General features: G+C 42.4%; 1 protein-coding gene across 3 annotated transcripts in view; it reads left to right on the forward strand.

Annotated features, from left to right (window-relative positions):
* Positions 1-16,368, forward strand: part of MRPS5 (mitochondrial ribosomal protein S5) — a 63,244-nt gene that overhangs the window by 36,913 nt on the left and 9,963 nt on the right. For all 3 annotated transcript variants that reach the window (XM_010562489.1, XM_010562490.1, XM_010562491.1), the window contains exons 6-9: positions 5,403-5,493; positions 8,480-8,526; positions 9,201-9,258; positions 12,042-12,104. In XM_010562489.1, the coding sequence (XP_010560791.1) occupies positions 5,403-5,493; positions 8,480-8,526; positions 9,201-9,258; positions 12,042-12,104 (259 nt within the window). The remainder of the gene's footprint in view (positions 1-5,402; positions 5,494-8,479; positions 8,527-9,200; positions 9,259-12,041; positions 12,105-16,368) is intronic.

Consider the following 16,368-nt stretch of genomic DNA (forward strand, 5'->3'; position numbering starts at 1 on the left):
GTGCTGTTTGTGTTTGTGTGAGTGCTGTTCATTTCTGTTTGTGTTGATCTGCAGGGCTTGCTGTGTATATATGCATATATGTGTTGTATAGGTGTGTTTATGTCTGTACCCACTGGGATTGCATTCCCATCTTTCTGTAAGGGTACATGGATGGAGAGAGCATCTCCTTCTTTAAGGGTGCATGGTTAAGGACCTTTTCAATGTAAAACAGGGATAGTAAGGAAGAAGCCATAAAAGAGAACATACAGAGATGTAAACCTGACTGACAAACTGTAAGGCACGCAGTAATGAGAATCAAACCAGGTCAGCCACGCTAGTTGCTAAGGGTTTGTGAAGAAATGTGAGGATATTTATTTAATTAAGATTACCTGATAGAGGTCCAGTGGGATACTGAGAAAAAGGGGGAAGCTGTAAGAAAAATATACAGAGACACAAACCTGACAGACAGGCATAATGCAGGCAAAGAAAAGAAACAAACCTTGTCAGTGGCATTCATTGTTGGGCTATCAAAAAGCTGCAGGCAAAGCAGTACTTCGCAGCTGATAAGGACGCAAAGCTCAGGGTCTGGGATGGTGGAGTGGTGTCATTGGAACTGTGCAAACTGGTGATGGAATGTGCAGGTGAGGGGGTTGGGGAGGAACAGAGGAAGAAGAGGCAGAAAGGAGGAGAGTAACAGGGGCTGGCTGCGTTTAAGATGGGGCCAGTTAGTATGCTTGTCTGAGCCCTGCGCCTGATCACCACAGTCTATCTTCTAATTAAATCCTTTCATAATTATCTCTCTGTCTAATCTCACTCTGCCGCATGTGTGTGAGAGGTCTGCAGGGACTAAGTGCAAGGACTTCTTCTTGGGGGGTCTGGCGTGAGTGGACACTGGGCCAGCAACTGGAGTTGGACGGGGGGTGCAGGTGCCCCGTGGCCTGTGGTGTCAGCTACTAGAACAAGTGAGGGTCCTAGCATCGGTATTTGGAGGGGCCATAGCTCTCTGGATCGAGGGAAGGTCCTACGGAATTTGAGCCTGGAGTGCCGGGTACATGATGGGACCAGTGGGAGCGAAACTGGTCCCAGCAACTGCAGTCAGGCTGGGGGTGTGGGCATCCCGACTTGTGTTGTCGGCAGCTGGAGCGAATGGGGCCTCAGTGCAAGCTGCTCAAGGAGGTGAGGGTCTTTGCCACCAGCCACTGGTGCAGGAACGGTGTGTGTCCTGAAAATCAGCTACTGGGGGGGACCAGGGTGAGTGAAGCAAGTCAGGGGCTCAGCGCTGGTGCCTGGGGCAGGACGGCAGGTCACAGCCCGTCTGCCTGGTGCCAGCTGCTGTGGAGGGAGCAGGGAGGTGAGGGTCTGTGTCTTCCCCAAACCTGATGTTTGTTAGGGGTTTTTTTGGGGGAGCAGGGCGGATGCAATCTACTACCAAACTTCAAGCTCTACTAGCCGGTGAGTAGGAAGCCTGAGGTCCAGGCACGGCATCAGGCAAGCAGAGGACCGGTTGCTTGTATTCAGGGGGACCTGCGAATGCAGAGTGCCTGTGTGACGAGTGTGTGAGCACTGCGTGTTTGCTGGTGAGGACCAAGCTGGACCAGCCGGCAAGTAGAATGTCTGTGAAGTGGGTAAGAGGGCCTGGGCAGTGGTATCAGATGGATATAGAGGGGCCATGCTGGCTCTCGGGGGATCTGCAAATGTCCATGTGCTCGTGAATTGAGAGAATGGTGTGTATGTGCCTGCACTAGTGAACTTCAGTCTCTACCTGCTGAAGAGGAGGAAGGGTCATGGCTGTCTCTGCTTAGGTTTTATGCAAGTCCTATATGTAGGTGCTGTTTCAGGCAGTGCCTTGTCTGTGACAGACAGTAACCGGACATGTCAGTGTCCTGCATGTGCATCTCTGGGATATATACTCAGCTTTGCTACTTTTTGAACCTGCTGGAGTGGGCTCCAGTGGCCAGGCAGGACAAAGTCCCAGGCCTGGAGCTGCGGGAGGTGGTGTCCGCTCCTGACATCCCTTAACACCTTCCTACTTGTTGGACCTGGGAGCATGGCACTATGGCAGCCTCGCCTCCATTGGGCTACTGAATTCGTCTCTCCCTAACACTTACGTTAAACATCAGTATGGACTGATAAATCCACTAGGTAGCTGTTCCTTGAGAGGGTTGCATCTTAGTAATCATAGCAGAAGACAGACTAATGTGCCTTCTCCTGAAGCACTGCCCTTGCCACTGCCCACCATTTGCACACTTTTAGGGAAACCGTATGACACCCTTGTCATCTGTCAGCAATACTAGTTCTGCCCTCCAGCTAGCTTGTGCAATTTCTGATTTTCAGGTACGGTAGGTTTAAGTTACAACTGGGAGATGTTCTGTCACTGTGGTACAAATCTGCTCTGCCCTTGGTGCTTTTCACAGAGAAGAGAAGGCTGATATGGACATGATCTAGCTAACATGGGCTTGATTTTTGTTTACAAGTTTATTACTCAATTCTTTGGGGTAACTGGCTTCCCAAGCCTTTTAGCTATGTCCCTGAGCCCCTCTAGGCTCACTTGCATGGAAGTGCTTTTCTTTCAGCACTGTACCCTGCTCTCATTTTATTTCGTCTCACCCTGTACCTTAGAGAAGTATTGGGACCAGAGGTCCGTATGCCACGGGGGGATCAGCCTGTGCAGACACTTTCCTCTGCGTAACAGCAACAAAAGAATAGCAGTGTGGCCTAGAGGTGGCAGGTTCCTAAAAATCATGTCTAGAATATGATTTCTAGAAAGGAGGACTGGCCAAGGGCAGTCAGTTTGGCCTGTCATTCATTCTGCTTTTACAAGAGCAAAACCTCTAGGGAAGTGTGCGTTGGGTGTTCACCTTTTTCTAACAGAGTGCAACAGCTGATGAGTACTTGAAATCACAGTAACCTTTAGCAGCCTGTCTCTGACCGTAGCCTATGTCCACACTTTCAGTTCTGCCTTTGAAACTGTTGCTTGCCATTTCTCCTCTTAATAAATGTTTGAGGTGGTTTCATTTTGTATTTGAGAGGTGTGGTTCTTCCCTCAGCTCTTAAAGTTGAATTTGCATTATCACCACTGGACAGTGGATACAGGGAGACAGTCAATTTGAGGTACGCTGTGGTTAAGTTTGAGCATGCGTCTGTTCTCAAATTTTAAAAATTGGCTTTAAATCTGGCTTGAGTGGCAATCTAGTAAATGGGGGTAATTGTGTCTTAGTTTCAGTCGCTTTTCAGAGGTCGTGCTGTTTTAAAAGTGGCATGTTGTTCATTCTGTATTTATTCATTCCAGTGCAGTTTAGTGGTAGGCTTTCAGCTGCATGCTTTATTTCCAAGGGGGACGGGAAGCGTAGTGAGCACGCTCCAGAAGAACACTGCTTGCTTTGACGTCAGGAGGCACGGGGCTGTGGTGGGGAGAATGTAAGGACACTGTTGTTCCAGCAGGCATGGCTGCCTGTGTACATTATCAAGCTTGAAAGGGCCTTCACAGCGTTTCAGGAGAGATGCAGTAGCACTGATTGTGATGGGTGACTGAACACATTTTCCTTCAGAGCTGCTCAGAAACAGCTGACAAGTGCAGTTTTCGGAAGGCTTCTGGAGAAGCTCATTGCATGTGTCTTTATTGCCACCTTCTGGAAAGGGAGAAGAATAATTCTTGAGTAGATTTCTGCAAACATCACATCCTTTGTTTTTGACAACACACATGCCAACTTTTTCTTTTTTTGTACAAATAATTATTCAGATTCGCAATGAAAGACAAAAGTATGTGTAAAGCAAGAATAGTATGCTCTTGATGCTCCTGGGGAGATCACTCTACTTCACTCTCTTTCTTTCATCATTATTTTGCATTTTCTGTAAATAGCCTATTTCCATAGGCACTTTCATCTTAGGGGGCTTGGTTTTTTAGCTTGTTCTTGTAAGCAGTAAGATTGCAGGAAGAAAAATAGCTCGGAATAAGCAATTAGCAAAGCCGATATTTCTTCAAAGTGCTCTCTAGAATATATGTGTATCTTGAATTTAACAGCATCTTTATTTTAGTGAAAGCGAGGTGGAATTTTTCAGAAGCACTCATTCCTAATCTGTACCTAGTGATGTCAGTAGAATTTTCAGGGGTTTGCTTTTTTTTTTTTTTTTTTTTTTGGTGTGTGAATTTCAGTAAGAATGTTTAAGCCATGAGCAAGTATTTTATAATTATCTACTTTTAGATGTATAATACTACAACCAGACTACCTAACTGCAGAATTACATGTAGGGAAGAAAAGGGGGGAGCACTGCTTAATTCATGTATTAACAATGTGTGTTTAATTTAACTGTTGTTATAATTTACGGAAATAATATTGAGGCTTCAAGAAAGTAGACCCTGATGCATTTGGGAGGAAGGGGAGCGATGAATCATGAATTAAATTGTATCTTTTGACTGGTGATTCTGAGACACAGATATTAACACAGTCAAGAAATATCCATTATGTTCTTTTATATGTGTATATATACTATATATTGTATTATATTTTTATGCTTTATATATAGCTTATGTATTATATACAGTATATAAACTAGATATAAAAATATATGTCTATATTTAAATAAACATATATTTTTGGACGAAGGATGGACAAAGGATCTCAGATTATATATTAGACCATTTAAGGTGGGAGGCTATAAAGCAGTGACTTGCCTATAGTCACATAGAGGAGTCTGTAGCAGAGGCAGAAGCAAATTTATATTTCCAGAATGCTAACCATAAGTCCACCTGTCTCCCCAGTTGTTGTTGTGTCCTTCCACTCCAAACTAAATAGCTTTCTTGCTGCTCTGCTTGAATTTCTTGAAGAGTTTCTGTAAACATTTATAGTTCCAGGAATGAAATTGCATTTTTTTTATTCCTCTCTCTTAAATGAAGTCATCTTTTTAGCAGCTGTCATCTCAGTAATGAGACTGCCTTCTGCAGTCTGCAAGTAGATTTAAATCGTAAGTTTTAACCCATGTAAAGCGACAACATGCCTTCAGCAATTCCTAAAAGTGCTTCTAAAATATGTTAAAATGTGAGGGGGGCAGTGAGATATTAATGTCACTTTCAATTTTTTTCCATGTTTTTTCATCACGATTGAAAATGCACATGAAGGTAGCATCATTAGAGCATTATCTGTTGTGCAGCTAAACACAACAGAAGGGATATTTTATGAAACTCTACTGAGGTAACTTCTTCTGTGTCTGAGTATAGATTTTTAGCAGCCTTTGTGTATTTAATGCCTTGAAGCCAGTGTACCACTGCAAATGATACCCATTAACAAAGAGTATATGTTGTAAGGTTTCATCACAGACCTCTCATTCCTTTTTGGTAAACTGACGCTCTTTAAAAAAAACCAACCCCCAAAAAAACCCAGTTGTACTGTGCCATAACAAGATGCTTTGTGGTTTTTTTTCTCCAGGTGAAAAATGTGTTTAGTATGAATGCAAAGGAAGGCAGAAAAAAATCAATACGTGCCTTAGTGGCTGTTGGAAATGGTAAAGGGGCTGCAGGTATGTTCATTTACTATATGTAAAAGATGCCAAATTAATCATTGTTTTTAACAGGTCTCCAAGGGGCATGGTGATTTAAAGGGACTTTTTATACTTAAAAAAAAAAGAAAGAAAATTTACCCTTTTTTCCACTGGGCAATATTGAAATACTTGTAAGAATTTTGAGTTTAAAAGTAAGCTTTATAATCAAATTATGTATGTATTTGTTTGGACACTTTGTTTCATATAAAAAAAGAAATTGGGAAAAGTAGTAACATGTGATTAGGTTTGGAGCATATGTTATCCAGGAGTAAAAACATTTTTTATTTAATTCTAGAGTGATAAGAACTAACCAGTGGTAGATCCTACCAGAAGGGATGATCTATGCTTTCCTGTATGCACTGTTTCTTTTTATTGTAGATACTGTTTATGTTTAAAAAAACCCAAAGCCTGAAAGTATTCAGCCACATATATCTGCATTTGTTTCACCTAGCTTTAGACACCTAGCTGCAGAGTGTAGCTGTTTACTCTCAAGACAAAGAAAAGCATCAGGCACTTGCAAAAGGTGCCTGGAATTGCAGGTGGGCTGACATGCCCCAGGAACTGTTCATCCCCTTGTGCTGCTGGTGGAATAAAACTCAGCTGAGTTTGCTCTTCACAGAGGTGCCTGTGATGGACTAAAATGAATCTGGGCCTCCATGGTTAGTAGAGCAGATAGAGTCATAAGGAAGTAGGAGTCAGTAGATGTGGATTTGTCTTTCTGGTTTTGAAAATCACTTTCATGTTGTTGGCGTTCTTGGGGTTTTATTTTCAGTTGCTCTAACAGCAGTGACCACTTTGCAGCAAAGGGCAGCATGACTGGTTGTGTGTTTTCCTGGGTTATCGTCTAGCTAGTGTTAGTATTTCTAGGTAGAATTAGTATAAATCTGGCTGATTTTTTTTTCTTCTCTGTAAGTCTCAGGGTAGTCCATTGGTAGTATTACTGCTTTTAGTTAAAAAGGGCTTGTTTACTGGTAGTCTCAGCAAGCATCTTGATTCAGAAATTCTTTATGAATCTGTCAAATCAGAAGACCCTGAATTTCCTTCTAATTCAGCCTCTGGAAGCTTTCTTATTTTATTGAAGTTAATCGTAAAAAAAAAATCCACTTTATGGGCTTCCTACAAATACTATATTTACACTTTTAGGGAAAAATAGAATACTCGGGGGCCCTTTGAGTCTGGTCTCATAGTAACTTCAGTGATCTGTGGCTCGACCCATTTATAGGCTTTCTCCATTATGACTCTTTATAATGTTCTCTTCAGCAAACAATTTGAAGTTTAACCATAGAAATGCTGTCTGTGGCATAAAGTAAATAGGACAAATAAAACTAACGTAAGATCATGAAGGATCTTACAATACGAGCTGTGAAAAGAGACCTTTTTCCTTTTCTTTCTCAGCAGAGACTGGAGAAAGAATACTGGTCAGAGGCATTCCGTTCAGTTCTGATTTCCTTGTAACGGAACTCTAAGCACAATTACAGGGTAGTGATGACCAACCTATCTCTAGAAGCAATCAAACCATCTCAGTGCAGCATCTAACTTGGATTAACTAACTCTGTATCCCAGCATAAAGGAACTATGCAGCCACCCTGTACAGCAATGAGCTTCTTGCATGTTTCCAGTTCCGTTATTGAGGAAATAGTGTTTATCTTTCACTCAGTTTTCAAATACCAGGAGTTAAAGACTTTTTTTGTTGCAGGATAAGTTTTATTTAAGAAGTACTCTTGAATGTGCTAAGTTTTTCTCCATAAGGAGATAGTTTTCATGCATTCTCTTGTGCATACAAACCAGTGTAAATTAAAATTCCTGTTAGACCTCAAATGGACTTAGAGATAAGACAGCTGTGCAGAATTAAAAGAAGAATCAGCTAAAAAATTAGAGAATGAATAGCTGTGAAGTAAACAATCCAAATAATATAATCCAAATAATAGAGAATTCCTACCTCTATCAGGAGGCAGGAATATAGCATGTATTGTATTAGTGACAGTACAGGAAATTGCATTTGCATTGCTATATGACTCTAGTAAAAACCCTGCTTTCAATATATATGCAGAGCATCTACTTTTTGGATATAAATAGTCTCCTTTTAGTATGAGCTGAATAGATATCTCTGATGATGGGATGTATGTGGGAGCTTATGTTGTGTGTCAGCCCCAGCTGACACAACAAACATCAAAGGACCAAAAAACCTAGATCTGCTGATTGAAGTTAAATGATTTGAATTCAATCTACCTTGACGTTGTTGGACTACAGAGTTTGTAAAAACAGTTGTCACATCCTCTTATTCATTCCGTTCAGTCAGTTGATGCCTCTCTCTGAGCTGACTGCAAATACTCCAAGACTGCTGTGAAATCTCTTCATCACTACCATGATTGACCTGGTAAATAGGAGTAGGCCTGAGAGTTCAGAGAGAATTAGGTAGCAGTCTGTTTTTCTCTGTTCTACAGGCATGCATTTTTTGCAAATACACTATTCTGTTAAACCTGGTTTTCATATTCTCTATTTCGCTAATAGAAACCCAGTCTCCTTCTTTGCTTCTAGGGTCTTGGAGCTACTCTTTGTACAGACATAGTTGACATATCTGCATCAGCTTTATTTTTTTTCCTTCCTTCTCTTCTTTCTTTTTAAGCAGAAGACTAGATTTTTTTGGCTGAAGCAGTCACCACTATTCAATTGTTTGGAACAAGTTTGGACAAATACACAAAAGAAATAACTTAAGCCTTATTTGTTTTCATTTGAAAACAAGCAATTGGCATCCAATTGTTAGATATTCATAACTCCTAAACTGTTACTTTCTATGGTTTCTCGGGTTTTCTGTGGACCATTTTCTGAGTATGATTTTTGCAATGGAGTGGAAATAACAGGTACTAAACTTGGTTGTGAAGTTCTGGGTTTTTTCCCTTTTGCTTTCTGAAGGTCCTGCCTCATGTATTTCTCAGTAATAAAATGACTCTTTTCTGTCTTGCAGGTTTTGCACTGGGGAAAGCAGGTGACAGGATGAATGCTTTACGGAAAGTATGTTGATTGAATTATTTGTTGCTTGATGACAAGCACAAATAATTCATACCTAAACTTTTTCTTTTTTTTTTTTAATAATCAGTATCTTTTGAAGTCTATGCAAAGAAGCAAGTCCATGTATGTAATTTGTCCATGTTGATACAAATAATGATGTTGCCCTGCAATGAGATTCTGTTAATGCACACTTTATTTTCTTTCTCCTCCCTCTTCTGTGGCCTATACCTACCCCCCCTTGCTCAATCGTTTCCAATATCTATGTAGCATACAACCTGCTTATATAGTTAGTGTGTAGGAATTTTTCTTGTACACATGCATAAAGACCTTATTAAGGCTTCTTTAGACTTCAAAATGTTACTTGTCCATCTACATTAATCTAGTTTGTGTTGTAATGCTCAACTAAGCTATCAAAGTAGCAATGCTAAAACACACAAAGTTTGATAGAGTTGTTACTATATTGAGAAATCTTTTTAAATATTAAAACTGTTAGGAGAAGGCAGTTCTTTAAAGAGAACATTTTCATTTCCATGAAGTACATGGTTTAGATGTGGCAAACCTGTTTTCCTAAGTTTTCTTTCATGCTTTTTTTGTGTCTAGTTAACTGAGCAATGGTAAATTTCAAATACTTTGCAGGAAAAATTCAAGAAAAAATGTTTTCTGCTTTTATTACCTAGGCAAAGAATAAAGCAATACACTGCTTACATTTGATAGAGCTGTATCAGAACCACACAGGTAAGTATTATGACTTTTTTAGACTCTTTCTTTAACTTTCAATAAGTACTGCATATACGAAAAAGAACTGGTTGCAACTAGTTAGAAAGCACAAAAAGATGTTAACTAAAACCTTTCTGATCTGATGCACTGTATTATTATTCTTCTTCGTGCATTATTTTGTTTCTTCAGCATGCTGCATGAAATCCTAGCCCCAGACTGTTTTAGCTAGACGGTAGTAATGTCAGAGTACATATTTTACAGAAGGATTGACAGACTAAATCACCATTACCTGGAATGAATATGTGGTTTAGTCTTTACTTTCACTCACTCAGGTTTGTATCAACAGTTGTAGGAAGTTCCATGAAGAAAAATTAAGATTGCATAATATGAGATGTTGTTGTTAAAATATTGAAAGAGTTATCTCCCTTCTAGTCTCCTGCCTTTGCCATGAAAGATGGGGACAGACTTTTTAGTGGGGCCTGTTGTGATAGGACAAGAGGTAATGGTTTTAAACTAAAAGAGGGTAGATTCAGACTAGATATAAGGAATAATTTTTTTTATGATGAGGGTGGTTGTCATGGTTTAAGCACAGCTGGCAACGAGGCACCACGAAGCTGCTTGCTCACTCCTCACCACCCCCCCGGTAGGATGAGAAGGAGAAAATATAAAGAAACATTTGTGGGTTGAGACAAGGACAGGGAGGGATCACTCACCACTTATGGTCACAGGCAAAAGACGGACTCAACTTGGGGAAAAAAAACCAAAATCAATTTAATTTGTTACCAATCAAATCAAAACAGGATAATGAGAAGTAAACCCAAGTCTTGAAACACCTTCCCCCCACCCCTCCCTCCTTCCCAGCTCAACTCTACTCCCGAATTCTCTCCCTCCTCCCTCCAGTGGCGCAGGGGGACAGGGAATGGGGGTTGGGGTCGGTTCCTCACCCCTTGTCTCTGCTGCTCCTTCCTCCTCAGGGGGAGGAGGACTCTGCACTCGTCCCCTGCTCCACCATGGGTCCCTTCCCACGGGCTGCAGTCCTTCAGGCACAGCCTGCTCCAGCGCGGGCTTTCCCATGGAGTCCCGGCCATCTTGGGGGGCATCCATCCCCCTGCTCCGGTGTGGGCTCCTCTCTCCCCGGGCTGCAGGTGGGCATCCGCTCCCCCGCTCCCCTCCACGGGCTGGGGGGGGACAGCCTGCCGCCTCACCGCGGGCTGCGGGGGCAGCCCCTCCTCCCCCGCTCCTCCTCCTTCCCTGACCTCGGGGTCTGCAGAGGGGTTCCTCTCACGTCCCACTCCCCCGACTCACTGCGGGTTTCCCCTCTTAAATCTGTTCTCCCAGAGACGCTACCACCATCACTGAGGGGCTCGGCCTTGGCCAGTGGCGGGTCCAGCTTGGAGCTGGGGGAGCTTCGAGCAGCTTCTGATGGGAGCTGGCTCTGCAGCCCCTCCCCTGCTACCAAAATCCCTCCACATAAACCAGTACATTGGTGAAACCCTGGCCCAGGTTGCCCGGAGAGGTGGTAGACATTCAGGGTCAGGTTGGACGTGGCTCTGAGCAACCTGATCTAGTTGAAGATGTTCCTGCCTATCGCAGGGGGGTTGGACTAGATAACCTTGAAAGGTCCTTCCCACCCAAACTATTCTATGATTCTGTGTTTAAAATCTGGATACTTAATGCATAGTATTTCAGGCTCTTTAAAAATGGGAGCAGGGGAAGAGGGTAGTAGCAAGATTAGATCTCTGCTGGCACAATTTGAGTTAAGGAAGTCATACTGTCTGGGCATCTCTTCTCTACAGTGAACTCCTCTGTGCTTTTCCACTTTGTATGTCAGAGATGATTCCCTGTTGACTCAATCCATGTATGCTGACAAAGCCCAGCAGCTGGGGAGAATGTGGGCTGCAGAAGTCAGTCTGATGTTTTATGGTAGCTTTTTGTTACTTCAATTTAATACCATACAAGTCCTCTCTGATGTCAGACATGGTACCAGTATACCAAATATTCAGTTATCTTTCAGAAAAATTTTGAAAGATAGTACCTTACAGAGTATATGAATACTTAACCAAGTCATTGTGTAGATAAATATTCAGTATAGTAAAACTCAGCTTACAAATACAAAACTGCAGTTACCCTCAATGAATCTATTCCTTTAGCATTATTATTTCACACTAACAGATTGGGGATTTGATTAAAAACTGGTGGTGTTTCGACCGTGCTTTCCATTCTACTTAACATAGAGGTCTTCTCTGAGCCGTCTTGACTGCAGTGCTAGAATCCACTATGCAGAGACTGAGCCACTGAATCAGATGTATATAACAGCCACCCACCAGAGGATATGAGTTTGGGGTTCCTTTTGAAGCAGGGAGAAGCAGGAAGGCTGGAATGGTAAATATTCTGTATGGAAAATCCAAGAATGCTGAAGCCTATGGGGAAATCTTAGATTAAAAACTGAATTATTAGAAAGATCTGAGTATGAGGAAGAAGGTTAAAGTGTGACATGTGAGCTCACTTCAGAGCTAAATGAGGATCATTGGAGGCATACAGACACTTCATATTTTTCAAGTGAAGCTTGGTTTTATATACAATGATAAGATAGTATTCACAGATGTGTAAACATTCCTAATCTGTTCCAGAAATTTACCTAGCTTAACCCTTCTCTTTAAAGAACTCAGAGGAGAGTAAAACCAACTTCCATTCACAGTTCTCAAAAAGAGAGGTACTCCTTAAATGTGCTGAGCTAAAGCTTTTCTAGAAGGGAGAATTTAGCTGTAATGCCTTTTTTTTTTTTTTTTTCCTCCCTCCAGTTTTCCATGACATTACAGTGAAATTTAAAAGAACAACCATCCGCATGAAGAAACAAAACAAAGGTAATTAAAGCTGCCTGGAAATTCTGAAGTTTTCTTATTTACTGGCTGGTATGAAGTTAAATTTGTGCAGTGTCTATTTACTTCAGAGATGGGTCATTTGGTGCTAGTCTACTATGTTTTAAATGTTGAAGATGATCAATTGTTTTTCATTAGAAATACCTACTGTTGATGACATGGCTTTGTTACTGTAAATCCGGGTTTGTCCCTCTTACACTGGTACCTCTATTCGTGGTTTTCTTTTGTACTTCTTAAGTGTAGTTCCTTCAGCTCTAAATTACCTAGATGTGGAAAAGTCTAATCTAATAGCATAGCTGTTGGAGGCCTTTAGAAGAACCCTGCAGGCTTTCCTTCCCACCATATGCCCCATGCATGCTTTGGAGAACTGATAGGCTCTTTCCACTATATTTTAGTGATTTTTTTAATCACTGTTCTCAAGGCAAGATTCAGAGGTAGTTTAGTATGCAGTACTGGGAGTGCTTCAAATGGGAATCAGAGTGCAAGCCGCATCTGTGTGCCTGTCCCTCCTAAGTCCATACTGGGATGGCGTGGGCAGATGTCCTCCCTCAGCTGCCTCAGGCTACCTGTGGTGATGAGCTGGAGCCAGGGCAGCACCCAGCCTGCTGCTTCCTCGAGACCATTACTGCTTTACTTTCCCTAAAATCAAGAGCTCCCAGTGTGGAAGCTAGAGGGATTATCTACCCTGGCTTGTTGTCCTGCACCATACCAGCACAAAGACCATCTGCTTGTTACACAGTAGCAGTGTTTTCATTTCTCCATCTTTGCAGGCTGTTCTTCGCTTTGATCCCAGTTGTAGTACATGCAAATGCTTCTTTAGACTCCCGTAGGTTAGATGTGAGTAGTAGTGAGTCCATGCCTGGCAGCTCTCAGCTCACAGGTCTGTTAAGTGATGTTAGATGTACAGCCGCCTCCTCCAGCCGCTTCAGCCCAGGACCCTCCTGCCCGACCACTGGAGCCCAGCCCAGGGTCCCAGGGCCTCTGCCTGGGCTGAGGGATGCGGCTGTCACTTTCCCATTTGCAGGTTGAACCAGTAGCAGGCTGCGTATGCATGCCAGAGACACAGAGACACACACAGGCACACGGACACTGGCACGGCTGGCCACGGACAAGACGCTGCCTTCAACAGCACCTACATACAGGATTTGCATACATATAAACACAGACAGCCAAGTCCCCTCCTCCTCTTCGGCTGGCAGACGTAGATCACTAGTGCAGGCACACACAGCACTCTCCAGGTTCATAAGCACACACAAGTTCGCAGATCCCTCAAGTACGAGCACAGCCCCTCTGTGTGCCCAGCACTCTTGCCCAGATTCTGGGCTCTCTTACCTGCTTCACAGGTCCCCTACTCACCGGCTGGTTCAGCTTAATGCTCGCTAGCCAACACGCATGCACTCACACGCTTGTCCCTCGTGCAGTCCGCGTTCAGAAGTCCCCCTGGGTATATGAGCACGGACCCCCTGCCTATCTGATATCCCAGCCCAGACCTGAGGCCTCCCTACTCACCAGCTAGTCCAGCTTAAAGTTTGCTAGTGAAAACACGCGCACACCTCACACACAGCAGGATTGGGCAAGATACAGATGCTTGCTCCCCCCAGCAGCCACCACCCCGCGGTGAGAGGCTGTGAGCTGTGGTCCTGCTGCAGCCACTGGTGGGTTTGTAAAGCACTATTGATTCTCACACCCCTCCCAGTCTAGGTCTCCCCTGGTTTACAGTCTTAGCAGTTGCAAAGTCCAGGTTGATCTTCCTGGAAGTGGCACCTGTAGTTTCTCGATAGCCCATCCATTAGTGGCAACGTTTCTTTCTTGTCATTGTCTCTCTGTTTGTTTTGTCAGGTCTGTGTCTCTGTATTTTGTTTCTGGTTTCCCCTTTTTCCCCTCAGTTTCCCAATTGACAAGGTCCCCAATCAGATAACCTCACTAGAATAAACGTTCTCACACTCTCACATGCTCTCATGAGTTAGTGTGGCTGACCAGGTTTGGTTCTCATCACTGCCTCCCTTATCATTTGTCGGTCATGTTTATGTCTCTGTATGTTCTTGTCACTCTCCTTTGACGCAACCTTATAGCTACCAGTCCATTGGAAGTACTTGCAATTAAAAATACTTTCAGTCCACAGTGGTACTAAATCATTGTCAATAGTTGTGAAGTATGGCAACTCAACATGTCTAGTATCAACAGTTCTGCACCAGCAAGACACAGCACAGATTTTCTCATCGGACTGGAAGTGGACAGAGGGCCATGACTGTGTTCCCCTCCCAGCTTTAGCCGAAGAGATACACAGCCCAGCACACACTGTCCCTCAGTTGTGTGTATGCTGTCTTTAATAGCTTCCACATGAATGCTGACCTTTTGAAGACACATTGCTGACTTCGTTATCCCTTTCCTCACTTTCAGAGCTGTTGCAATATTTGTTTTGACAGTCATTTACAATGACAAGGATACACCCAGAGTGACCTTGTAAACTGCTGTCATGTTCTTCAGGATGGCAACCTAAAAAAGTTCTAACACATGAGGTAGTTTGGGGAGCTAAAGGTTAGCTTATTTCTAATGCATTGCCGTTTTCAGTGTGATGCATTTTACCTTCTAGGGTCTTTCTGTTTTGAAAACCTGCAATGATGATATGAGGTCATTTCTTTGCATGAATCTTTTGAGTTAGAGCTTTATGTACAAAGGTTTGATTTGACTTGTTTAGCCTAACTTTGCTTTCAGGACAGATAAAGGCAGCTGCTGTTCCATAGAAAACAGATTTAGTTTGCTGCTGAGCACTCTTAATTGGTCCCTAATTTTAATATACAAATAGGAAACTAATTCATTTACTTGGTTAGTACTTTGTAAATCACTTCAGTTTCATTGTGATAAGATCTAAACTGCAAGAGCGTTTAATGATTAGCTTATAGTAAGTCAGAAACTTGGGATAATTTTCCAGTCAGAACACTGTCATGTTCAACTACTTAATTCATCAATTTCTACAAACTTTGAGTAAGCTGAAGCATTGACACTTTGGACATACTATTTTCTTTTGTGTATCTGGTATTCTTGTTCTGCACTGTCACATTAGTAATATGAGAATATAAGTATTAATGTTCAAAGTTACTAATGTATTTTGAAAGCATCTAAAATTGCTATGAACCTGCAACACATCTTTATTAGATGATGTTTTGATTCTGGGATGAGGGGTTTTTTTAATCAGTGTGACAGTAAAGTGATATCATGGGCTTAGAATAATCTTTACAAGCTAACAGGTATGGAGTCAGACTGTCTTATCATTTGTGTTTCTGCAGTTTTTCTGCATTTAAGGAGCTCTCAAGGTGGTAAATTAGGTAATTAGGCTATAATAATTTTTAAGATGACCACTTAAAAGAAACTTCAGTTTAGTCTTCAATGTAATGAATGAAAAACATGCACATAACAGGAGCAAGCTTAACTACACATTTGACCGTGCATGTACAAACAAATAATGCTGTTACGGTTAAATGGTAAAGGAAGGTTTGCGTTAGATGTTGTTATTTTCTTGTTAGTGGAACATAGAGTAAGACATACCTTCCCACCTCATCTGACGTGCTACATTCATGAACCTCGGAAGCAAGAACAATCAGGGTCACCTTATGATGAATTTTACCTCACCAGACTGTTGTCCTAATTTATTTGCATTTTTTTTTAATTAGATTCGAGAAACAAACTGTCTCCACTACCTTCTCTTTTTCCCAGGAGGGATCCTTTTGTAGCTGACATACTGCCCTGCCCAGTGAGGTTCTTCCATTCAACTTACACAGTAAAAACTGCATATCACAGAATGGTTGAGGCTGCAAGGGAACTCTGGGGGTTGTCTTGTCCAACCTCCTGCTCAAGCGGAGTAACATAGAACAAGCTGCTGAGGACCATGTCCAGACAGCTTTTAAACATCTCCAAGGATAGGGGACTCCACAGCCTCTGAGAGCAGCCTGCACCAGTGCTTGATCACCCTTACTGTGAAAAAGTGTTTCCTGTGTTTCAGTTTGTGCTCATTGCCTCTTGTCCTGTCACTGGGCACCACTGAAAAGAGCGTGGCTCTGTCCTCTTTGCACCCTCTCTCCAGATATTTATGTATATTGATAAGATACCTCCTGAACCTTCTCTTCTCCACGCTAAACAGTCCCATCCCTCTAAGCCTTTCCTGATATGAGAAGTGCTGTAGTCCCTTAATCATCTTCATAGCCATATGCTGGACTCTCTCCAGTATGTCCACATCTCTCCTGTACTGGGG

Source organism: Haliaeetus leucocephalus, unplaced genomic scaffold (assembly GCF_000737465.1).
Source record: "Haliaeetus leucocephalus isolate CR32 unplaced genomic scaffold, Haliaeetus_leucocephalus-4.0 Scaffold160, whole genome shotgun sequence".
Taxonomy (NCBI): domain Eukaryota; kingdom Metazoa; phylum Chordata; class Aves; order Accipitriformes; family Accipitridae; genus Haliaeetus; species Haliaeetus leucocephalus.